This window comes from Heterocephalus glaber, unplaced genomic scaffold (genome assembly GCF_053883595.1).
Source record: "Heterocephalus glaber isolate CG9 unplaced genomic scaffold, H.glaber_assembly_v1.0 deba00000281, whole genome shotgun sequence".
Lineage (NCBI taxonomy): Eukaryota > Metazoa > Chordata > Mammalia > Rodentia > Bathyergidae > Heterocephalus > Heterocephalus glaber.
This window is the reverse complement of record NW_028258139.1, coordinates 12,368,656-12,392,240: the sequence shown is the minus strand read 5'-3', so window position 1 is coordinate 12,392,240 and position 23,585 is coordinate 12,368,656. Positions and strand designations below refer to the sequence as shown.

The 23,585-nt window shown below is 53.1% G+C and overlaps 3 protein-coding genes across 14 annotated transcripts; 2 read left to right on the top strand and 1 right to left on the bottom strand.

The window, feature by feature from the left end:
- Positions 1-181: 181 nt before the first annotated feature.
- Sharpin (SHANK associated RH domain interactor) lies at positions 182-4,421 on the bottom strand. 3 transcript variants are annotated; one of them, XM_004837744.4, is made up of 8 exons: positions 3,803-4,421; positions 3,416-3,590; positions 1,464-1,601; positions 1,245-1,386; positions 1,056-1,164; positions 832-985; positions 412-758; positions 182-341 (listed from the first exon to the last, which is right to left on the bottom strand). In XM_004837744.4, exons 1-7 carry the CDS (start codon positions 3,998-4,000, stop codon positions 424-426), a joined length of 1,251 nt encoding a protein of 416 aa, XP_004837801.1. In that variant the 5' UTR covers positions 4,001-4,421; the 3' UTR covers positions 182-341; positions 412-423. The 3 variants fall into 3 exon arrangements, with proteins under 3 accessions (XP_004837801.1, XP_004837805.1, XP_012924694.1); XM_004837748.4 differs by lacking the exon at positions 412-758; XM_013069240.3 differs by lacking the exon at positions 1,464-1,601.
- A 374-nt stretch (positions 4,422-4,795) lies between these two features.
- Positions 4,796-7,874, top strand: Maf1 (MAF1 negative regulator of RNA polymerase III). 10 transcript variants are annotated; one of them, XM_087183801.1, is made up of 8 exons: positions 4,796-4,935; positions 5,755-5,877; positions 5,955-6,114; positions 6,187-6,352; positions 6,616-6,737; positions 6,820-6,939; positions 7,102-7,236; positions 7,354-7,874. In XM_087183801.1, the coding sequence occupies exons 2-8, from the start codon at positions 5,859-5,861 to the stop codon at positions 7,373-7,375; spliced, it is 744 nt and encodes a 247-aa protein (XP_087039927.1). In that variant the 5' UTR covers positions 4,796-4,935; positions 5,755-5,858; the 3' UTR covers positions 7,376-7,874. The 10 variants fall into 10 exon arrangements, with proteins under 10 accessions (XP_087039927.1, XP_012924707.1, XP_087039915.1 ...); XM_013069253.3 differs by having other exon boundaries at positions 4,797-4,935; positions 5,751-5,877; positions 5,986-6,114; XM_087183789.1 differs by having other exon boundaries at positions 4,797-4,935; positions 5,751-5,877.
- Positions 7,875-7,981: 107 nt separating this feature from the next.
- Positions 7,982-18,229, top strand: Wdr97 (WD repeat domain 97). Its single transcript, XM_087184858.1, is given in 22 exon segments — positions 7,982-8,113; positions 8,284-8,420; positions 8,587-9,215; positions 9,317-9,438; positions 9,612-10,007; positions 10,010-10,292; positions 10,389-10,531; positions 10,614-10,850; positions 10,927-11,017; positions 11,203-11,335; positions 11,434-11,555; positions 11,745-11,805; positions 11,936-12,085; positions 12,166-12,585; positions 12,918-13,460; positions 13,548-13,736; positions 13,847-14,044; positions 14,125-14,246; positions 14,321-14,483; positions 14,799-15,316; positions 15,393-15,454; positions 15,533-18,229. Coding segments are annotated over 22 exon segments (5,049 nt in total). The 5' UTR covers positions 7,982-7,983; the 3' UTR covers positions 15,733-18,229.
- The last annotated feature ends 5,356 nt before the right edge of the window (positions 18,230-23,585 follow it).

Genomic DNA, 23,585 nt, shown 5'->3' with positions numbered 1-23,585 from the left:
GTAAGCTTCAAAAAGAGATCCCAGTGCCCCATCACTACTGGGACTTGGGGTCCACGTCTACTCTTAAGTAGCCACCTACACCTGGGTAGGGAAGCCCCACCTGCTGATGAGGACCAGGCCTTGCCCTAACTCCCCCAGCATTTGTGGTTGGTCTCACTGACACAGTGATGGGGACACTGGACTGGCTTATGTTTTTAATGACTGGCCCATGGCCCCTCACACATACACACACAACCCTGGTGGCTTTGTCCCCAGTGAGCACCCAGTGGAAGTCCCCTGAGAAGTTCAGGAGGTGATCCAGGAACTTGGATCTGTGAGAGAATGCCCACATTCTCAGTAACCTGGAGGAAGAGATAGGTTATTCCTACTTGCTTGTCCTACACACCACCTCCACCCCCTAGCCTCTTGTACCTTTGACAGTTCTTAGGTGGAGGCTGTAGGAAGGGGATTCCAAGGGCAGGGCCTCTGGGTGCTACACATCTCACAGCCTGGGCGGCTTGGGGCATTGATGAAGGTGCAGGAAGGACAGGGCCAGCCAGGGTAGGGAGGTGGGGAGACTTCTGTTGCTTTTCTGCTCCTTCCAGTGACCACAGCTGTCCAGGTTTGGCCCACCCCTACCCACACTGGTCCCTTGCCCACCTGAAGGGGACTGGGGAGGCAGGAACTGGCTGGCTGGGGGCCTTGGGGCAGCCCCACTGTCTGGGGAAACAAGTGTCCTAGTTCCCCATCCATCTTCTGGGGACACTGAGGGCTGCGTCCTGTAGGAGAGGAGGGGGGCTCAGGGCTGTCTCCAGCTACACCCAGCATCCTTCACCTCCATCAAGGACTCACCTGGGGCTTCTCGGGGGGCTGAAAGGAGGTAGAGGAAGGCAGGGTCCCCATCCTGCTGGACCCCATAAGAAGCAAGGCTGCGCTCAGGCACACACAGCCATCGCCCAATGATCCAGCGCTGCACAGCAGGTGGGAAGCCAAACTCTGAGAACACCTGTGGGCAGAGCATCAGGGCTGGGCAAGGTTACCCCTCTCCTCACAGGACTCCCAGACCCTGTGCTCACCTGTTCCTGGAGAGCTGCAATGGTGCAGTGAGGGTGGACCTGCAGCGAGATGTGGGCAGAGGATGCTGAGAACATAGCAGATATGGCGTCTTCAACTGTGACCTGCAGCCTAAGCCAGAAAGTAAACTAGGGCTTGGGTGAGGAACCTAGGAGGATCAGAAGGGCAGAGTGAAGTAGACCCAGCCTAACCTGATAGGACCAGGTGGGAAGCAGGCTGCCTGGAGCTGGACACTGAGGCCCACATGATGCTGGGCCAGGATTGCTGCCACTTGAGCTGCCCCCTTCTCGTCTCCACGTGCAATGGCCTGGGTCAGGTCCCCAGCCAGCTCTTCTACAGGGATAAGAGGTCAGCTGTTACAGCCAGACACCAGCTATTTTCCCCAACCCCCTCTGGCTGCCTGTCCTTACCTTTCTCCAACAAGTCTCCAGGGCTCCAGGTCATATTTGCCTGAGACTGAGGTGCTTTGAGTGTTGGGGCCCCAGGGGGACTGGGCAGGGAAACGGGGCATATTTCTGGGCCCAGGCCTAGGGGTGGACTGCCACTACCTAGGAAAGAGATGTGGAGTCGCTGGTAGCCTTTTCCCAGGCCTCTCTGACTTTAGGTTTCTGGGACCTTTGTCTTCTCCCTCTTCATCTCAGCCTATGTCAGGTCCTGTCTCAGGCCATGCCACAAAGACACATTTTCCCCTCCCAGCCTTTGTCCCTGTAAACCCCTCAGAGGTCCCTGCCCGACTTCTGTTGATGATGGAGCTACATTTAGCTCATATTTGAGACCTGGGGTTCTGCACCCTTCTACTGCCTGGTCTCACCTGTGTCCCTCCTCCATACAGCAGAGCCAAAGCAGGTCCTCAGACAGGGGTCAGACCCTTCCTGCCCAACAGCAGCCCTGCAGTCAGTAAACTACTTTTGATGCCCTCAGTAACCTCTCATCTTCTGGCTTCTCCATCTGCACAGAAAACACTTGGGCTGCCTGCCCTGGGCATCCTTACAGAGCCAGGCCACTGCAATGAGGGGTCCGAACCCAGTGCTAACATCTGTGATGGCCTCATTCCCTTGATATTCTAACTAACTGTCCCCACACTAAAATGAGAACAGCCCTCAAGCACCTGGTGCTGTGCCTGTCCCTTAAGGGTCATTTGCACACACTCCCTTCAGAAATTTTATACTTGGTATTCCCTGGATCACATGGTTTATGCCATGACCTTCAAATTTCACTCATGTCACTCTCAAGGCTGCCTTTCCTGTATACACACACACACACACACACACACACACACACACACATATATACACATACATATGTATGTATATATACACATATTTTTTTTTAGGTACTGGGGATCAAACTCAGGACCTTGTGCTTGTGAGGCAGCCCTTCCTCCTTCCAGCACTACCATTCCCTCCACCATATTGGGGGGGGGTACCTGAAATCGAACTCAGGACCTCACACTTGCCAGGCAGGTGCTAAGCTTCATCCCTAACCCAGCCTCCACTATCTAATGGAAGCTTATTTACTGATTTTATGTCTGTTTCCCCTCTAGAAATGCAAGCTCCAAGACGACAGGGATTTGAGAATTTGTTCAAGCTAAAGAAGTGTCCAGCATTCAGCCAGACCAGGTGCCAAGTACATACATACATTTGGTTAATGAATGACTAAAAAGAGCCTCTCTCCTTTTCAATGCAGAGTAGCCTGGGCGTCTCTTAAATTACACTGTCTGACTATCTTCCTTCTTCTGTCCCATTTGTGGGCCCTCCCTCTCCCCAAGTCACTATCTGCATGCCAGACCCTTTTCTTTTTAGGATTCTCTATCCTGGTGACTTTGGTTGACCTTTTCTGTGCCCAGTCTTTATTTCTGGAGAGTCCCAGCACTACACCAGATGTGTAAGAACTCAGCCACTTCCACATCCTTCCTTCCAAGCTGACCCTGTCTAGGAGCCTTGCACTACCTGGCCCCTTCATCAATCTTAACCACTAACCCTTCATTTAAACAGCCATGAAACTCAGCTAATTCCGTGACCTTAGAATCTCTGCAGACATGTACTGCAGCCCTATCAGGACCACCCCACTTGTTAAGTAGCTAAGATCTAAGACTATCACTCTACAACTGAGTACCCTTCCCGGTGTTCTTGAATTTAACTTGTCTTAATTCACACTGGGGTCCTATAGCCCTGGCTTGCTATGACTTGCCAACGTTTGTCTGGTACTTAAGCCTGCAGCTCCTCAACCTCAACCCTTCTCCACATTTCTACGTTCTTCCTCCTGGGAGCCTTCCCAGGCCCCCATATTCCCCCATCACTGCCCCCAACCCGGTCTGAGACCCCAGGGTTACTCTAAATGACCCTTAATTCCAACGACTGACCATTCTGTTCCTCCTCGGAGGCACCTTGCACCAGGGCTGCCCACCGCTGAGCTTCCTCAGGGTTGAGGAAGTGTAAGCTGAAAGTTCCAGGCCCTCCGGGCGGAGGCTGCAACTCGTGTTGGCTGGGGCCGCGGATGGTGTAAGAGACTGACTCCAAGGGCCACTCCAAACTGACCTGAGGAGGGGGAAGAGTCCAGGCTTAGTGGTCTCCTGCTCTGAATCTCATGGTGATCAAAGGAAGATGTGAGAACATCTACAGGCCACTAACAAGGAGGTATCAGCATTATCCCCATTTTATTTCTAAGACAAGCAAAGTAACTGGTCAAGGCCACTCAGTGGGTTGTCAGAAGGGCCTAACCTCGGGCTCCTCACACCACTTTCACTCACCGCCCCAGGTACCGCGCCCAGAAGTTGCAGCCGGAAACGCCCGGGCCGCTCGGGGTCCGCACTCAGCTGCAGCCTCCGAAGTTGGGCCTCCGCATCCGGCCCGGCACTCAGCGGCCTCACTGCAGCGTGCACAGCCAGGAGCACCGTGGCAGAGCCGGAGTCCGCGGCCGCTACTGCCCCACCTGCCGGCGGCGCCATCTCTAGTCCGCTTAGGCCCTGACCCTCCGAGCCTACTTCCGTCGATCGGGCCGCTGAGCGCCTCCGCCGACCAGAAACTAGGGCCCTGAGACTAAGTTCCGGCCGTAGCCAGTGTCCGAACTCAGGTGGGACCCAGGGCTACGCACTGGCCAAGCTTGGACCTTCTGCTATGTCCAAGGATGTACACGGCCCTATGGTCATGTTTGAATTGGGTATCGCAGCCAGTTATCAGAGTTTGAAGCACTAGCCACAACTGGAAAGCGGCCACGGACTATTCACTTCAAAGGCTCAGGCGTGTATAGGTTGCAGTTCTAGTTCCGGACTAGAGCGGCCCACGGGCCAGTGACCTTTCCTGCCCGCTAGGGTAGCTCGACCGCTACCCGGAGGAGCCTCAGGCTATCTACTCACACACCGGCCCGGGGAGCTTCCGCCAATGAGCGACAGGGAGGGAGGCGGGTTCGTATGGTGGAAAGAGTGACAGACAGGCCTCAGGTCCAGTAGGAGTGGAAGACAAAATGAGCGGCGGGGAACGCTCCCAATGGCTGGTCGCGCTTTTGAGCAGGAGGCTGAAGCGGGCCATTCAGAGGCGTGGGGCAGGGCCTGCAGGACGCTTGTTGTTGTCCGGACGAGGGAAGCGGAGGTCGCTGGGTTTGCTTGCTCGCTGGGGTGCTCTGTGTCGGTCGACGACAGGTCGGTCGCGAGAGTAGGCGCTGTGCAGGGGGGCGAGGCTATGTCGTGGTGGCAGCCCGGATGGGCCGGCAGGGCCTGGAATAACGGGACGTCGCCGCGGAGCTTCCCCCGGATACGGCGCGGCCCGAGCGGAGGCCGCGGCGCCACCCTGCGGCTCTGAGGAGCCCGCACCGCGCGGAGCCCGCCTCGCCTTTGCCCGGACACCGACGCCGAGCAGCCTGGCCGGGTCGATCTTGCCAAGGCAGGTGGGTGACCACCCTGAGCCCGCGACGACCGAGGCCACAGAAACCACAGCGCCCAGCGGGCCTCGCGCCGAAGCACTACCTCCTGGAACTCGTAGTTCCGTGGTGGTTTGGCAGGAGACCCACACTCGCCGCACTGCCTGCTGGGACTTGTGGTTCCGTCGAGGTTCGGCAGGTGCCCCAGCCGGGCCGGCCGACGCTGCAGCGCGCTAGCCGGACCGTAGGGGGCTCTCTCCGCTCTTTGGCGTATGAAAGGACTAGAAGTGCTTGCAGAATAGGAACCTGCCGGGGGGTTCCTCACTCCTTGCTAGAAAAGCGGCCTCTAGAACCGGAGGGCGCCCACCCAGGTGACTGCAGGACCTGGGCCTCAGCTGTCCTGGTTCTTACCCTGGCAGAGGAGCCCAGCTCAGCCTGAAAGGGGGACTGCAGAAGTCACAGTCCTTGGCAAGTGCAAAGTGATTCCCATGGTGGGTGGGTGGGCCTCTTTCTGGATGAGGATGGGGACAGTGAGGGTTGAGTGAAGGACTAGTCCAGCAGCCCCAGAGTGAGCAGAGTCCTGGGTTGTCCCCTTATCCTGCGTGATGCAGGGCATATGGCTGAGCTGGGAGCCTGAGCTTGCCACCTTCAAGTAACAGGATCTCAGCACTTAACAACTCGTGCTGAGTGTTGAGGGTTGGTAGAAGGAGGGAGAGGAGTTGTATGAAGACTGGACACAGCCCAGACCTATCTGTGCACAGTGGTCTGCTTAGGGGGTGGGAGGGCTAAAGGTAGAGCTCCATGGGGACAGATACACATGGCCTGGCTTCCTACATCCTCAGGCAGCAGTAGCCCCTCTGGAACAAGGAGTCCCCTCCCCAAGGTCATGAAGCTGTTGGAGAACTCCAGCTTTGAGGCCATCAACTCACAGTTAACTGTGGAGACTGGAGATGCCCACATCATTGGCAGGTGAGGCCAGAGGTTCTTGAAGGCCAGCATCTCAAAGGTCACTGCCCTGGCCCCTGAGTTTAACCTGGTGGGGTCAGCATGCTCCATGGTCCTGCCTGCATCCCATAGGATTGAGAGCTACTCGTGTAAGATGGCGGGAGATGACAAGCACATGTTCAAGCAGTTCTGCCAGGAGGGCCAGCCCCATGTACTGGAGGCACTCTCCCCACCCCAGACCTCGGGCCTCAGCCCCAGCAGGTGAGCTGAGGTGGGGCCTGCCTTTTCCAGGCTGTGGGATGGTGGGCTAGGCTGATGTTTGTCTCTGTACAGACTGAGCAAGAGCCAAGGTGGTGAGGATGAGGGCCCCCTCAGTGACAAGTGCAGCCGAAAGACCCTCTTCTATCTGATTGCCACGCTCAATGAATCCTTCAGGCCAGACTATGACTTCAGTACAGCCCGAAGCCATGAGTTCAGCCGGGAGCCCAGCCTCAGCTGGGTGAGGATCAGGTGGAGGGACTCACAGCCCCACAACCATCCCTGTTGCAATCCCCAACTTTTTTCTTTTCTTTTCTTTTCTTTTCTTTTTTTTTTTTTTGCTGTACAGGGGATTGAACTCAGGACCTTGCACTTGTGAGGCAGGCATGGCACCACTGAGCTAAATCCCCGGTCCAATCCCCAACTTTTTGTGGTTTCTGGGATCTAGCTAGTCCATACCTGCTGTCCTGGACCCCTGTCAGCCCTGACTATGACCTGCCCTAGGTGATGAATGCAGTCAATTGCAGCCTGTTCTCCGCCGTGCGAGAGGACTTCAAGGCCCTGAAGCCACAGCTTTGGAATGCAATGGATGAAGAGATCTGCCTGGCTGAATGCGACATCTACAGGTGTGCCAAAGTCCCTGCAGGTATGGCCCCCAGGTGTATGTGGCACCGAGTGCCTCACATTACTGCTTGCCCTACTCCCTAGTTATAACCCAGACCTGGACTCAGACCCCTTTGGGGAGGATGGCAGCCTCTGGTCCTTCAACTATTTCTTCTACAACAAGCGACTCAAGCGAATTGTCTTCTTCAGCTGTCGCTCCATCAGGTTTGTACCACCCATCTCCCATCCCCTAGCTCCCTGGGCCCCTACCATTTCCTCAGCTGTGCCCAACCACCCGACTGTGTACTGCCTGAACATCCTCCCTTGGACCAGCAGCAAGCTTGGGATAGGTAGTCCTAAGACTGTTTTCCCCACTTCCCCACCCAGTGGTTCCACCTACACACCCTCAGAGGCAGGTAATGAACTGGACATGGAACTAGGGGAGGAAGAAGTGGAAGAAGAAAGTGGAGGCGGAGGCAGTGAGGGTGGGGCTGAGGAGACCACCACCGTGGAAGAGGACAGGTATGTGGTAGTGGTGGAGGCCCCAGTCCTTGGAATGGGTGGGGTAGGTCAGGCCTACCTCTGCCTAGTCTGCTGGGTAGTGGCACTTAAAGTCTTGCTGTGTCAATCTCTGCTCAGGGTCCCAGTGATCTGTATGTAATGAGAAGAGCAGAGCCCCCAGCTTCATTCAGCTTCAACCAGTGCCTGGACCTCCGCACCTGAGGGGCCCTAGGACCTCCCCAGCTGATGGCCATACCCTGGCGCTGCCACAGTCCTGGTGCTGCGCAAGATCACACCTGCCTAGCCTTTTGGCACCAGCCGGTGAATGTCCACTCACCTCTGCAGGATCCTACTGCCCATGCTGTGGCTGGACTAGACAGCACAAGGCCTTGTGGGAAGAATGACTGCCCTGCCCAGATGGACTGCCATAAGCAGGGATGGACCACAGAATTTATTTTTGTATTTCCTATTGGGCCTGCACACTCCACCTCAAGGGCCAGTGTCCTGAGGTTCCACAAGCAGGTCCTAGTGGTTAGTGGCTCTGGTCTTGGGCCAGCCCCTGGTGCCCATCTGTCCCCCCACTTCGCCAGGAGGACTGCGTGCACTGAGTGTCACTTTGCTGCAGCTCATTTGTTTCCAATAAAAGTTTCTGTGACTTAGTATGGATCTGGGCACCATGAGGGTCGGGGCTGCGTCAGGGAGGGGCCTGTGGCTTTTGGTATCCTAGCAACTGCTAGGCCCTGGGAGCTGTTGGACACAACGTTGAACATGGAGGCAGAAGTGTTGGACGCAAGCAGCTACCTTTCAGCAGAGGGCGATAACCTGACTCCAGATTCAGATCTATACGATGTGGACAGCTATGACACCCCAGACCTGGGATTTCTGTTGGAAAAGATTGGTGAGGGGACCTGGCTCTGCCCCTCCCCCACCCCCCCTTTAGCGAACAGGTCTCACAAGGGCTCTGTTCTGTCCCAGAAATGCAACTTCTCCAGGCAGTTCCTGGCAGACATAGCACTGTCCGTGACCTTCAGGGTCGAAAGTGGCAGCACATTTTCCGTCCACCTGTAGATTTGTACTTCCGGGAGCCGCCACAGGTCCAGGAGCTCTTTAGCAGCAGCCAGCGATGGCAGGACATGTCTTTGTAATCCCGTGTCCGCCAGCTGTGGTTGCTCCTGTGGGCAGGCCTCCACAACCTCGTGGAAAAGGTGTGGCTTGCCCTAGCATCTACCATCTGGGCTCTTTCCAGACCAGCCCTTTTCCTGGGTGTTCCTGGTACCTACTGTGGCGGTCCCCTCGCATTTCCCTGGGCAGAAGTCCCCCCACTTTCACCTCCAGCCCTTAACGAAGGTCTTTGTACATGGTGGCCCACAGGCAAAGAATGCCAAACTGCACGTAGCTCAGCTAACACACGGGCTGGAGCCACTTCGCCGCCTGGAGGTGGCAGCTGGGCTGCATTCGGTGGCACAGGACCCAGAGGGCAGGCGCTTTGTGGTGCTGTATGGTGCAGGACACCTGCACCTGCATAGAAAGGACGGCTGGGCGCAACAGAAGCTGCAGGCCCCCGTGGCACTTACCGGACTGGTGGCTGTGCCAGGACCTCTGGGAGCTGTGGCCCGCTTTGTAGGCTGGGATCCCGCTGGGCTGGCCATACTGGGGCTGAGCCTCGGCCTGCTGTGGCTGAGCCAGCCAGGGGTGGGCAGAGTCCTGGGCCGCGAACTCACTTGCTGCCTGCCGGTGCCCAACCTGGGTCTTCTGCTCATAGCTGAGGTGGGCGGTGGCCTGACATTCTGGAAGTTCCGTTCAGGTGGCCACCGCCTGGTGCTGTGTGGTTCAATTGTGCAGCCACCGCCAGGCCTGGCTGGCACGCTGAAGAGGCTGGCTCTGGGGCCAGCGCCCACCCACCTCCGCCCGCATTACTTCGCAGCCTATGGCTCAGCGGTGCTCACTTTGGATCTGCACACCTGGGCTCTCGTCCATGTGTGCTGGGATCTCCACAAGACGTGAGGGGGGTCATAGGGACATGAGGCGGGTCCCTAGGGAGAGCCATGCACACATACATGGTCCAGCTTAATCTATGAGGCCCCTCTTTCCCTGTCTCCAGTACCATCTCAGACCTGGCATACTGCAAGGAGGTGGAGGCAGTGGTGACAGCTTCCCGGGACAGCACAGTGAGGGTGTGGGAGGTGGACTGGCAGATCCGGATGGTGTTTGTGGGCCACACAGGTGCGCTTACCCTGGCAGCTCTTGCAGTGCATTCTCTCTGCCCCAAAAGCACTCAGCTGCTGCCTGAGATCTTGGCCAGCCCAGACCAGGCTTCCCTACTTCAGCTGCACCGGGGCTGACTGCTCCCCCTCCCTCAGTTTCAGGATGCCGGAGTGACTGAGCCTCTCTTACAGGCCCAGTGACAGCTCTGGCTGTGCTCCTGAAAACCACCCTGGTGGTGTGGGCCTCGCAGGACGGGACGCTGCGCACATGGGACCTGCAGGCGGAGGCACAAGTGGGCGAGGTTCCTCTGTGCTATGGTAGCCAGGACGCGCTGTCCTGGCGCGTGAACTGCTTGTTGGCACCCGCAGGCACCGGCTGGCCGGTGCTGTCGCTGTGAGCCAGGAGCGTGGAGCTGTGGCAAGTGAGTGAACTCTACTCACAGCTGGCTCAGCTGCCTGCGCAGGTGCTGGACCTAGAGATGGCGCCCATGCTGGCCGCACCTGTAGACCTCAAGTTGCCCGCACGCCTCGTTTGCGCATGCGCAGATGGTTCAGTCCATCTGGTGTCTGCCGCTTCAGGGCGCAAGGTGAAGAAGACTGTGCTGCTGCAGTGGCCTACTGCCTGCCGCACGAGGCCCTTTGGCTGCTGACCCGGGCTGGGCACCTGGTGCGAGTGAACGCAGCACACTGCCCCATGAGCGTGGTACACCGCATGTGCCCACCTTTGCCCCCTGCGCCACAACCCTGCTGCCTGCACCTCTACAGCCACCTCACTGACCCAGACACAGCGCTCGCCTGCTGGGAGATCGTGTGCCAGCACGAGGGCGATCCACGCCAATGCGCCAAGGCCTGGGCCTGGAAGAACAAGAACCGGTGAGTGCCTGGGCCCCTCTGGGCTGCTGCGAACCAGGCCAGCCCCTCCAGTTTGGCGATAGGCCCAGAGCCAACAGGCTCATTCGCCACCTGCAGGTACCTGCCTGTGTTGGGGCACTCAGATGGTGTGCTGTCAGTGCTGGACTGGCTTTCTTCGAAGACCATCTTCTGTATGAAGGCACACAGTCCAGGCCCAGTCACCGCCATTGCATCCACCTGTAACAGCATCGTCTCATCGGGTCAGTACCTCCTTGGGCCAGAAGCCAGTCTGGGAGCCTCTCCCCTCCATGAAGATCCAGTCCCGGTTTCTTCTATCCACAGGTGGAGACAGTACTGTGAAGGTGTGGCGAGTCTTCCCCTATGCCAAAGAGAGCCTGAGTCTGTTGCACACCTTCTCCTGCTGTCACCCAGTTGTGCAGCTCTGTGCATTGGGCAATCACATCACTGTAGGCTTTGAGGACCCAGACAGTGCCACCTATGGCCTGGTACAGTTTGGCCTGGGTGAGGGCCGGCGCTGTGACCACCAGCCCCAGGATGACCCAATAGACCACATCACCGGTGAGGGGGTCAAAAGATAGGAGAAGCATGGGCCCTGTGTCAGCAGTCTAGTTCCTAACACCAGCCTGGCCTGCAGGCCTATGTTGCTCCCCCACGCTCAAGCTCTATGCCTGTGCCAGCCTGGACTGCACTGTCCGAATCTGAACTTCGGAAAATTGCCTGCTGCGGTGGGCTGGGCCCCCAGGGAGCGGGGTGGGGTCTTGGGGGCAACTGGTTTAGCTCTCTCCACCTCTGCCTCCAGTGAGAGCCCAGTGACTGAACTGGGGGTGGATAGAGCCTTGCCCCCATCACTCTTCAGTTTCCCACTCTGTGAGCAAGGGCTGAACTCTGGCTTCTGGGCACCCTCCCATAGGCTCTTGCAGCTGGATGATGCCCCCCAGGCCCTGGCTTTCTGCAGCAACAATGGAGACCTGGTGCTGGCACTGGGCTCTCGCCTCTGCCTGGTGTCCCATAGCCTCTACCTTCCCACATTCTACTTGGTTCAGGTGTGCCATGAGAACAGGGTGGGCAAGGTGGGGCTGCTGCATGCAGACAGGCTCCTGAGTCCAGGGATCAAGGCTCCTCTTGCTTGCTCCTCTCTCAGAAGCTGTACCAGAAGGGCCCTGACATGATGGATGACCCTCCGCTGCCGTTGACCAACCCAGAGTCACTGAGCCCCATGCAGCTGCAGAGGCTCACCAACTTGCAGGGTGTGGCCGGCCTCAGGTCTGCTGCCAGGCTCACACAGCCCACAGCATGAAGACTCAGGACTCCTGGGCCCCTCAGGGGCTGCCACAGGCCCATTCCAGCCTTGGCATCTCCTCTCCTGGCTGGTTCTTGTCCCTGTTTCTGCCCTGACCCACTGGTTTTGCCACCTAGCATCTCACCTGTGCTTGTCCTTGTCCCTGTCTATAGTGTGGATTTGCCCTTCATCCATCACCAGATGGCAGCACTTCAGCAGCCGGTGGTGAAGGAGGTAGAGGGTCCTGACTCCCTCATCACCCCATTGCCCAGCCCTGTCCCCTGTCCAGGCCCAGGCTGCATGTGCCTGGCCAGCACATGACAAGTTTCATGGAAGCATAACTGACTTCTGATCCCCACCTCAGGACATGGAAGCCCTAGAGACCAGAGAGCAAGACCTTCAGCAGTTGAGGCTAGGGCTAGTGGTCCCAGAGGCTCAGCCCCCACCCTCCTGGAAACAGCATCAGGAAGCTTTTGAAAATTACCTATATTTGATCTATGGCCCTGGCTTGCTGGTGGGTATGAGGCCAGCCCCAGCCCTAGCCATGGCCCTCACCCCAGGCCTGACATGGCCACCTGATGCCACCTGTGCCAGGGTATTCAATCTGGAAGGAATTCACAGCAGTGGAACATCTTGGCCTTCACCACACAGCAAGTGTCCCAGGAGGAGTATGCCTTACCCGGTGCTGCCTTCTGCTTCAGTCAGGCTGCAGTCAGCACTGAAGCCCAGACAGCACCTGCAGCCCCATCACCCCAGGCCCTAGGGACTGCAGGCAGGCGCTTGGCCCACCCTCCCCGAGTCACCTTGCCTATTCCACCCACCCCCTGGAGGATGCACAGCAAGGCATCCCAGGTGAGGCCTCCCTCCCTTTCCACATCCCTGCCCCATATCATGGCCTGGCCCTACCTGGACCCCCTCTCCCCAGTGGGAGTGATCAGAATCTCTGCCTTTCAGGGATGCAAGTTCAGGGGAAGCTGGGCCCTCAAGATCCATAGTCTCCATACTCACTCATACTAGGTGCCTAGCACGCCTAAGCCATCCACCAAGTACACATCTGGTCCCTGTCCATGTGGGTTCCTGACCTTCCAACCTGGGTATCCTCATTTTCCCAAGGCCTCTAGTACCCCCTCTTCAAGCTCCTTCTTTCCTACCCTGACACTTCCCTAATCCCCGTTTCTTGCAGACTTCCCTGTCCCAGCTTGGGCTGAGGCCTATGGAAAGCATATGGGGCCCAGCTGTTCTCTGAGGTTCCCCTCATTTCCCAGTTTAAGGAGTAGCCTTCCACCTGATTTCACAGGCTTCCCTGTGTACTGAGATCAGGGGCTCCATTTCAGTCTGACCCTTGAACTGGGCCCCTGGTTGAGGGAGTCAGAATGGTTAAGGGAGTGCCCTTGAGTGGTATCCCAGTTGGGCGACTTAAGGTTCTCGGTGACCCTGCTGTGCTCCACCTCCAGTACTGCCCACGGCCCATCAGCTTCCCAGGCTTTGTGCCCAACTCTGCAGTGCTGCAGCAGATGTGGCTGCCCATGGAGGTCAGCTGCCTTGGATCCCTGGCCCAGCTTGCCTCCCTGAACAGACTCAAAGCAAGAGGCAGGGATGGGGTGGGGTGGGGTTCAGGGAGGGCTCACTGTCCCACAGCCTGCCACATGCCCCCTTTTATACTTCACTCTCTGCAGCCAAGTCTAAACATGGATAGCCTATGGGTGTCACACCCTAGGTGGTCTACAGGCAAGTGGCAGAAGAGACTCATCCAGTGGCTTCACAGTGAGGAAGAAGAGGAAGAGGAGGAGGACAAAGAATTGCTGGAGGTGGACTTGTCCTCGGCTTCCCTAAGCCCAGATAACCTGCACTCACAGCAGCAGCTAGATTCCTGGGAGCCAAAGGCTTGGGTAGGCACCCCAGGGTGCCGCAGGAGGGGTGAGCTTGGTACCTATAACCCAGAGAGGGGGCCCTGCAGCTACTGTTGCTTCTTCTAGAACTCCACAGACTTGACCACAGAGCACTGGTGCTCCCATGAGGCTTCAGGGAGTAGGACCAACCTTGGCCCAAAGTACTACTATATGGAATCCCTCTGGGAAGAGCAATATGGGCATCTTCCCAGGTTCCTGCATTTTTTTGTTGTCCAGAACTGGTTCAAAAAGCTGTTCCTCATCTTCAGCCTGGAGGTTTGGAGGAGGCTTGGAAGCTTGGAAACAGGGTGGGGTGGTGGGTGGGGAGAAGGGAGGAGCCCACCTGGTACAGGACAGGGGCAGGGCCTCAGCACACTATCCCACAGGCCTACCCGGAGATGGGCACTGTGGAAGGCCTGGCCTCAATGTTCGTGGACCTGCTAGCAGAGGCCACCTGGGCAGACGGTGTGCATATCCTGCAAGCACTGCTGAGGCTGATGCCCAAGGTCAGCAAAGAGCTCCAGGGACGGCTACAGGGCAGTCTCCTGAAGTTGCTGAACCTGGACCAGCCTCCTACCCTTGAGGTAAGCTCCTTAATTGCCCCTTACCTGCACCCTTAACTTCCTGCACTGACTACAGTACCACCCCCCACCCCTATGCTCAGGACCCCACACAGAAGCAGTTTGTGATGCTGGCACTGCAGTTGCTCCTGACCTGCTCCCTAGAGTCCCGTGATGTGGTGGTGGAGCTCATGTCTTACTTCCTCTACTCTCCAGCTGCCTACCTGTGAGTCATGCTCCTGGCTGGTCCTCCCAGCCAGCTGGGAAGGCCTTGAGTTAAGCTGCACATATCTGTCTCAGGCCAGAGCTCAAGAAGCTGCTGGATGGGCTGGGGCTCCCGGATCCACAGGGCTTCCTGTTCAAGGAGATGAAGACCTGGGTCCAGGGCTCCGACCTTGGCTCTAAGGCCATGCTGCGTACACACTGCGTCCAGAAGCTGGAGGACATGATCCAGCAGCTGAAGGTCTAGGGAACAGGGGCTGGTTGGGGCACCCATAGGGAGCCTCTTACCTCCAGAAATCTAGAAGTCTCTGGAGAGGGCCAGGTGGGACTCCAGGAATGCCTCCTTAGGCTCTGTCTCCATGATTCCCCAACCTGAGTATCTCTGGGGAGTCCTGCTCCCACTGAAGGCTACACCAAGGGCTTTATGTTGGAGACTGAGACTGCTCTGAGGAGGCCTCCTAATTAGGCAGTCTTCCTGGGGCAGGGGTGGGAGCAGAAAGAAATTTCAGGGGCTAATGAGCTAGGGTGCTTTCTTGACCCGCCACTTCCCCTACAGATGGAAAACACACAGCTGACTACAGCCAAGTTGCCTATGGTGCTGCCCAAGGTCTTCAAGACCTCAGTGCCTTCCTCTCCTCCCAAGGAGACCCTTTCACAAGCTTCGATGATCTTGGGGACACCCACAAGCATCCTGGAGCCACCTTTGCTGGTGGTGCCACTGGCACAGCCTCAGGCAACTACCCCAGGGCTCCAGGCTGAGCCCACGCCCATGCAGGTACCCACCAGGTGGACCAAACACTTTCTCTCAGAGACACTACAGAGCTTCTCCGTGGTGCCCCAGGCCCGCGTGGATTCCCTGTTGCCACCTGCACAGCTTGATGAGCTGCTGCCGCTTGAAAAAACCGACTGGTCGCATTCAAAGATGCTGGACCTGCGAACCACTGATGCACTGAATTTCTTCTGTGAGAAGCAGCATGTGCGGCAGCTGAGCTCCCTGCAGGAGGCCAAGTACAGGCCCGTGGCCCTGTGCCTGCCAGAGCCCAACACTGTGGTACCGCTGCCTCGGGATCGCAGGTACGCTGTGCAGGCGTTGGCCCAGGGTGCCGGGTAGGTATTGGGTGTGGCTTGGCTGCATCTGCACCTTCCCTAGGTACCACCCCATCTTCCGGCTGCAGGAGGCGGAGTCCCAGAGCTCCAGGATGAGACTGAGGGGTGAGTGGGCCCCAGGGTCCAGCCTGTACCCTGACTCCGGCCCTGCCAGCCCCTGCCTCATTGCCTGTTTGCTCCTAGGCTGTGCACTGTCCCGACACAGCACCCATGTGCTGGATGGCGCCAGCCACGCGCTGAAGCTCCCGCTGCCACGGGTGGAGCCACAGCCCTTTCCCCCTGGCTGGCCCAGGCCTGCTCATGCTCGCCCCCCGCAGCTCCTACAGCCGGCCCTGCAGCGCTACTTTCTTCTGGAGGACATGGACCCTGACAACTACAGCTAGGGGCTTTGGTTTGGTGTTCCTCCTGCCAACTTGGCAAGTTGCACCCCACCCCCCAGCCTATCCTTTGGCCTAGAATAAAGTCCAGAGGCTGGGACTGCACTTCAAATACGACCTCCTTCTCTCTGGGATTTTGGGGGAGAGCAGGGAGGCCAGGTGGGGCATCTGAATCCTCCTGCAGAAAGCAGGAGCGTGGGCTCTGTTGTGTATGGGGTTGGACAGCACCTGGCACTTGGGCCTCGAAGATGAAACACCTCCCCTGCTGCGGTGGCCCATCTGCCTGGCAAGGAGGAGGAGACCCATAGTGTGGGGCAGTTACTAGGTATTAAGATGGTACATTGCCCATAGAGATGGTTCTCTGGGGCAGCAAGAAGCCACAAGTGTGTGTGTCAAGGGAGGGGCCTTCTGCCAGACATGCTGTTATCTGAGAAACAAGGAAGTAGCCTGCTTTGGATCTTGCCTCCTAAAAGTCCTTGTAAGGTGGACATTGTCTTGGGGTGCAGGGTCTCAGAGGGGCTCATTTCCTTCTGACCTGGCAGGGTGCTGATGGGACCACTGAGGGTCCATCCACAGTTAAGTTATTTGCTCTGCTTTTGTGAAGTTGCCTAGCTTTTTACCTCCTTTCATTGAGTTGGCTGAGCAGTAATCTCCCGTAAATTCTCACCCTCTGATTTTAGACATTTCTTCTTTTGGGGGGGGGGTACCAGGGATTGAACTTGGGACCTTGCACTTTCGAGGCAGGTGGCAGAACCACTGAGCTAAATCCCCAGCCCTAGACGTTTCTTCTTGATGTTTAGAACTGGACTTCCATTCTTTCCCCTTGTTAGAAATGAGCCCCAAGATTCAAATTGTTGGTGCCGAAAAGAATGCACACAGCAAGCAAGAGGACTCGACCAGGCAGTTTAAAGTTTACTTGTGCAGAAGGGTATGAGTGCACTCAGACACAGGCAGTAGGCACATCTAGGGGGTCAGTTTGAACCCTAAGACATGGGAAGCAGCTATTCTTTAAATTTACTGGCTAAATTCAAAGGCTTACAATCTATAGCAGTTGACTAGTCGTCTCATGTCACAAGGGGAGGATCTGAAGGATTGCTGAGGAGGAGGAAGAGTGGGAGGGGAACAGAAAGTCTTTCGCTATTAATAAGCTATCTTTGGTCTGTAGCTATGTTCCTAAAATTTAGGTGTTTTGGGCCTGGTAGCACACTCCTGTAATCTCAGCACTGAAGAGGCTGAGGCAGAAGGATCACTTAAAGATCAAGGCCAGCCTGAGCTACAGAGTGAGTTCAAGGTCAGACTGAACTACATAAGGAGACCTTGTATTAAAAAAAGGGGGGGGGCGTCTAACTCAGTGGTTCTGCCACCTGCTCCGCAAGCACAAGGACCCAAGTTCGATCCCCGGTACCAAAACTAAAAAAATTAAAAGGGCCAGGAATTTAGCTTAGTGGTTCCACTGCCTGCCTTGCAAGCATAAGGACCCCAGTTTGATCCCCGGTACCAATAAATAAATAAATAAGCATGTGAACCTGTAATCAGCAGTCACACTGGTGGTTACTTTATTCCAGAGACATGAAGACTTCCCTCTACACAAAAACCTGCATGCTAAATGTTTTTTTTAGCAACTTTATTTGTAATACCATCCATAAGTGTGATGAAATGGTGTAGAACTACACATACACATTTTAGTTTTGACCTTGTACAATAACTCCATGAGATGTAACAATTGAGGTACCTCGAACAGCCAGAGTCATACAGATTACAGGTCACTAGAGACTGGGGGTAGGGGAGGTAGGAAATTAATACTTAATAGTGGGCTGGGGATTTAGTTCAGTGGTTCCACTGCCTGCCTCACAAGTGCAAGGTCCCACCGAGTTTGATCCCCCATACCAAAAAAAAACCACAACTTAATGGTGACAGTTTCTTTCTTTTTTATTTGACACAGGATCTCACTATGTAGTTCAGTATGGCCTTGAACTCACAGTGATCCTCCTGCCTCCGCCTCCCAACTGCTGGGATTACAGGCCTGTCCTCATTGGGTGATAAAAAAAGTTTTAGAGGGCCGGGGATTTAGCTCAGTGGTTCCACCACCTGCCCTGCAAGCACAAGGACCCGAGTTCTATCCCTGGTACCAAAAAAAAAAAAAGTTTTGGAAATAGTAGTCATAGTGCCAAAACATTGTAGATGTAATTAATGCCACTGGCTGTATACTTAAACATGACAAATTTTGTTATATGTTTTACCATAATTTTGTTTGTTTTAGACAGGGTCTCACTATGTAGTTCAGGCTGACTTTGAACTCTCTATGTAGCCCAGGCTGGCCTCAAACTCACAGCAATCCTCTTTGCTCAGTTTCCCAAGTGCTGAGATTACAGGTATGCACCACCATGCCCGGCTTTATACCACAAATTAAAAAAATAATGTGATATACCAAAGCCTATTGAATTTAAATGTGTGATTTGAGGGCTGGGGATTAAGCTCAGTGATAAAGTGCTTGCCTAGCATACATGAGGACTTCAGTTTAATCTCCAGGACCAAAAAGATTCTGTGGTATGTGAATTCTATCTCAAAATAGATGTTAAAGAAAAGGCACAGGGTTGGGCATGGTGGTACATGCCTGTAATGCCACCACTCTGGGATGCTGAGGCAGGAGGATCACAAATTCCAGGCAAGACTGGGAAACTTAGCAAGATCCTGTCTCAAAATAAAAAGGACTTTGGGGGCCAGGGGTTTAGCTCAATGGTTCCGGCGCCTGCCTCACAAGTGCAAGGTCCAGAGTTTGATCCCCAGTACCAATAAAAAAAGGACCTTGGGATGTAGCTCAGTAGAAGAGTACCCCTGGAAAAAAAAAAAAAAAAGAGTACCCCTGGCTTCTATCCTTGGTACTGGGGGGAAAAAAAGCACAGGATCTATTATGAAGGAGTCTCCAAGGACCAAATTGAAGACGATTTGTGGATGAAAATAACCAGAGGAATGTATTATATATCCCCCCGTCCCACCCTCCCCGTACCAGGATCAAACTAAGGGCCTTGTGGTTGCCAGGCAGGCACAACACCACTGAGCTAAATCCTTGGCCCCTTGTATTTCTTTAAATAAAATAGGATCCCATGAGTCCTCAGCCCTACAGTGATGATAAAGCTTTTCTGTACAACGAATGATGAAATTAGAAAATCAGCATTTGGCAACCATCACGGTAATAACTTGGAGAAAGAAAGCAATATATGTGGAAACTAGTGGGAGAAAGTTGGACAAGGAATACTTACAGTCTCAAAGTACATTCTCATAAAATATTTTTTAAAGAGAGAAAAAGTATCACTTGACAGTGACTGGCACTATGGTTTGGGTATAGTTTATCTCCCAAGGACCAACAGTTAGGGGCTTGGTCCCCAGTGTGATGTAGGAGGTGGCAGGACCCTCTTGAGGTGGGACCTCATGGGCAATGCCAAGGGCATTGGGGCCTGCTCTCGGGTATGCTTGAGGGACCTCAGTATCTGGCTTCCTGTTGGAGATGTGACCCTTTCTTCCTCGCTCATCTGTCATGGAACCCTTGCTAGAGCCAGTGCCCTGTTTGGACTTCCAGCCTCCAAAACTGTGGGCTAAGTAAATCTCTTTCTTCATAAGTAGCTTGCCTCAGGTCAGTACAACATAAAATAGACTAAATCACCCAGCCTATCTCATCTTAATTGATTTTAAAACTACAACCACAACAGGGACGACCAGGCATTGTATGCTTCTAATGGAATAAATGTATAGAAGCCAGCACCTGTTCTACTCGCTAGCCAAAATGTGTATCCTGAACCCAACCAACCAGCCACCACACACATACCAGTTGAGGAGTAGACACATTCTACAACTAGCTGGTCAGTGACCTTCAGTCTGGACCACGGGTGACAGACAAGCTGGGGAAGTGCACCCTCTGAAGGAGACTGTGGAGGTAATTGTTGGGATAACTGGTGTGATAAAGGATCGTTGGGTCTCTGGGTCAAGGGTATAAGGGAGTATTTCTGTACAGTCAAGTTTTTAACTGTGGATCTTTACATTTACCTTGGGAATATTTAAGATACCTCCATACTGGTGAATTCTACAGATACTTACTCACCCAGTCAATGCAATGCCAAAGTCACACCACAGCTGTGAATGCCAGTGGGCCCTGAAGGTATATATTTTTGTCTCAGCCAACCCCCTCCCCAGGGCAATATTCACCTAGATTAGTCATAACATTTCTGTCCATTTCTTGAGTTTTTTACTCCAATTTCCAGGTGTGTGTACAGCATGCAGTTTCCCTTGGACTCTTACACTCTCTTCCTCAATTCCCATGGGACTTTCATGCAAAGTCAAGTTAGGATTGAGACCATGAGGTGCCTTTCCCACAAATTTTACCCTAGGGTAAATCCCAGCACTTGGCATTTATGAGGCACTGACCCCTGGGGCTGTTCCCTGAGTGGCCTCCTTAGCTTCCCTGTCCTAGGGCCTTTGTCCTAGACTTGAGTGAAATAAAAATAATACCAGTCTATTAATAGGTTTTATATTTTATGTAAAAGTAAAATATAACAATGTATGTGTCATAAAATAAATGGACAAAACAACCACCCTATATTACAATAGAAGAAAGGTCTCCAATCAGTGGCTTCCAACCTCATGGCCTAATGGCCTCTTAGAGATCCCACCTTTCACATGAACACAGGAACTCTGGAGGACATGTTCAGACAACAATACATACAAACTACCAGAAGTCATCCAAGAAGAAAAAAACAGGGCCAGGGATTTAGCTCAGTGGTGCCGCAGCCTGCCTCACAAACACAAGGACCGGAGTTCGATTCCCAGTACCAAAAAAAAATTGTAATAATAAGAAAAAAAAAACAACTGAATAGCTGTATATCTACTTGGTGGACAATAGTCTTGCTCCATTGTCCAGGCTGGTCTGAAGTGAATTGCTATGCATAGCTTAATAAGTTTTTCTTGGCTTTTATTTTTTTTTTGGAGCCAGGGTTTCACTATGTAGTTCAGGCTGGCCTTGAGCTCACTACATAGCCCAGGCTGGCCTCAAACTCAGAGTGATCCTCTCGCCTCAGCCTCTCAAGCACCAGAATTACAGGTGTGTGCCATCATCGCTCTTTTTTTTTTTGGTTAAAGAAGATCTTGAACGTGGCTTATAAAACTCAGTATCACTGGGAATGTAGCTTAGTGGCACTGTGCCTGCCTGGCAAGCACAAGGTCCTGAGTTTGATTCCCAGTACAAAAACAAAACAAAACAGGGCCAGGGATTTAGCTCAGTGGTTTTGCCGCCTGCTGCGTAAGCTCAAGGACCCAAGTTCAATCCCTAGTACCAAAAAAAACCAAAAACAAAAACAAAAAAACACTCAGTATCATACCAGTGTTAATTTCCCCATTTTGACCTATAGACTCAATGCAATCTCAACCAAAATTCAAGAAGTTTTGAACATGTGTTTGTATACAAGTTGACAAGCAGATTTTAAAATGCTTATGAAATACAGAGACTAAAGGACAGCCAGGGCTTATGAGAAGGAACAAGATAGGGGGCTTACTACTCAAGACACTCAGCCATGGGATTAGAATGAGAATAGAGAGCAGTCTTGGTTCATGGATAGGCCAAGTACAGTATGAAAAGACAAAAATTACAACAAATTTAAAGACCTTACCTGGCTTTTAAGAAATAAAAATATTTTAATTGGCCCCTATTTCATTTATTCTAACAATCCTTTATTCACAGAATTAACTGGGTCAAATAGTGGACACAGACACACAGGGTGTAAAATGGCTCACTGTTACTGGGGTATGAGATAAATGTTGGACAAACAAGTTTTCATGAATTATTGTCCTGAGAAGCCAAAAAGTCATAACTATAAAAAGGAATGCACAGCGGGCCATGGTGGCACACACTTGTAATTCTAGCACTTGGGAGGCTGAGGCAGGAGAATTGTTGCAAGTTTGAGGGCAGCCTGGGCTCCAAAGTGAGTTCAAGCCCATCCTGAACTACATAGGAAGACCCTGTCTCAAAAAACAAACAAAAGAAAGAAAGAGAGAGGGGGGGGGGGGAGAGAAAGGAAGGGTGAAAGAAAGGAAGAAGGAAACAAAGAAAGAAAGAAAAAGAGAGAGAGAGAAAAAGAAAGAAAGGGAATACACAGAATGAACAGAAGGAAAGGGCACAAAGAGAAGGGGGAGGTAAGTAACAGGTGCCTGCCATAGGCTATGAACCCCAGATCCCAGGCCATGGGAGGAGGGGAGACAGGTTCTTGCGAATTAGGAATAAAAAGCATACAGCTTCTCAACTCCTGTATGCCTGTCGGATCAGACACTGAGGCTTATAAGACTATATTAATGTCTCACTTTTGCTGTTCTCTTTGCCTGTGGAGTTCAATTTTTTTTCAGGGGGAGGGTCTGAACAAGTAAAATAATTTCTCACAGTTTGTTCTAGAATCAGGTAACAAATATATAAGACAAAGTTTCAATGGGCTGAGCAGAACATATGTGGGCTTTAAAGGCAGAATTAGGCTAAGCAAGCAAGCAGAGATGGGGAGAAAGGGCAGATGGGTCCTTTCAAGTTACTTTCCTTACAAAGTTAAAACACAGGGCATTTCCTCATTATGCTTTACTTGGCTGAGCGGCCTCTCCTAGTTTTTAGAAAAAGTAGGCTGGGGCCAGGGATTTAGCTCAGTGGTTCCACTGCCTGCCTTGCAAGCACAAGGTCCCAAGTTCGATCCCCGGTACCACAAAAAAAAAAAAAAAAAGGAAAAAGTAGGCTGATTATGGCTGGGGATTTAGCTCAGTGGTTCCGCTGCCTGCCTTGCAAGCACAAGGACCGGAGTTCAATCCCCAGTACCAAAAAAAAAAAAGAAAAAGTAGGCTGTTTCTAAATTCAGTTTGATTACACATGGCATTTAGCACAAATGACTCCATTCTGGTTTGGTCTGGACAGTGGGAGCAAAGACTTCATCCAAAATGCTGGTTCCATAAACCATGCTCCACAGAAAAGCAGATAGAGAAAGCTCTTTAAGACCTGACTGCAGGAGGAGGTCCTGAGGATCATTAGGGAAAGGACAGATTTTTCAATAAACTGAAAAAAAGTTGTCTATATGGAAAAAATGAAATCTGACTCCTTTTTAACACTATATATACACAAGTATCAGTTCTAGGCAAAATAAGGGCCTATAGGCAAAAAGCAAAACTACAGCATTTTAAGAAAATAAGTAGTAGGGTATCTTATGACTTCAGATTAGGGAAAATTTCTTGAGCTTGATGCAAATGACCAAAGACCCAAACACACATTTTAAAGGGAATGTGATTAATTGGACCAATTTAAAATATAGTACTTCTGTTTCTCAAAGGACACCAAAGATAGCATAAAAAGGGCCAAAATATGGAATTGTAACACTTATAGTCTGCAAACAGTTCATATACAGATATTTTAAGCATTCTCTGAATCAACCTGCATAAGGCAAACAGCCCAGTTTATTTTTATTTTTTTGGTTTTTTGAAACAGGGTCTCAAGATGCAGTCCAGGCTGGCCTCAAAGTCGCACTAGCTCTCCTGCCTCAGCCTCTCAAGTGCAGGGATTACAGGTATGAGCCACCATACCTGGTAACAACAGCCCAGTTAAAAAAAGAAAAGGCAGTGTTAAAGAAGAAATTGAGTGATTAGAAAGCACGTGAAAAGATGTTCAGCCTCCTTAGCAATCAAGGAAATTCACATCATGCCACAGTCAGCACCTTCACATGCATCAGATGCAATAAAAAAAAGAGAGGCAAAAGGAAGTGTCCCCCTCTAATGCGCTGGTGTTGAGTAGTAACTGAGCTGGTCTTTGTGCCCTGTTCCTGGAGATTCCAACTCCATAAGAGGGGACA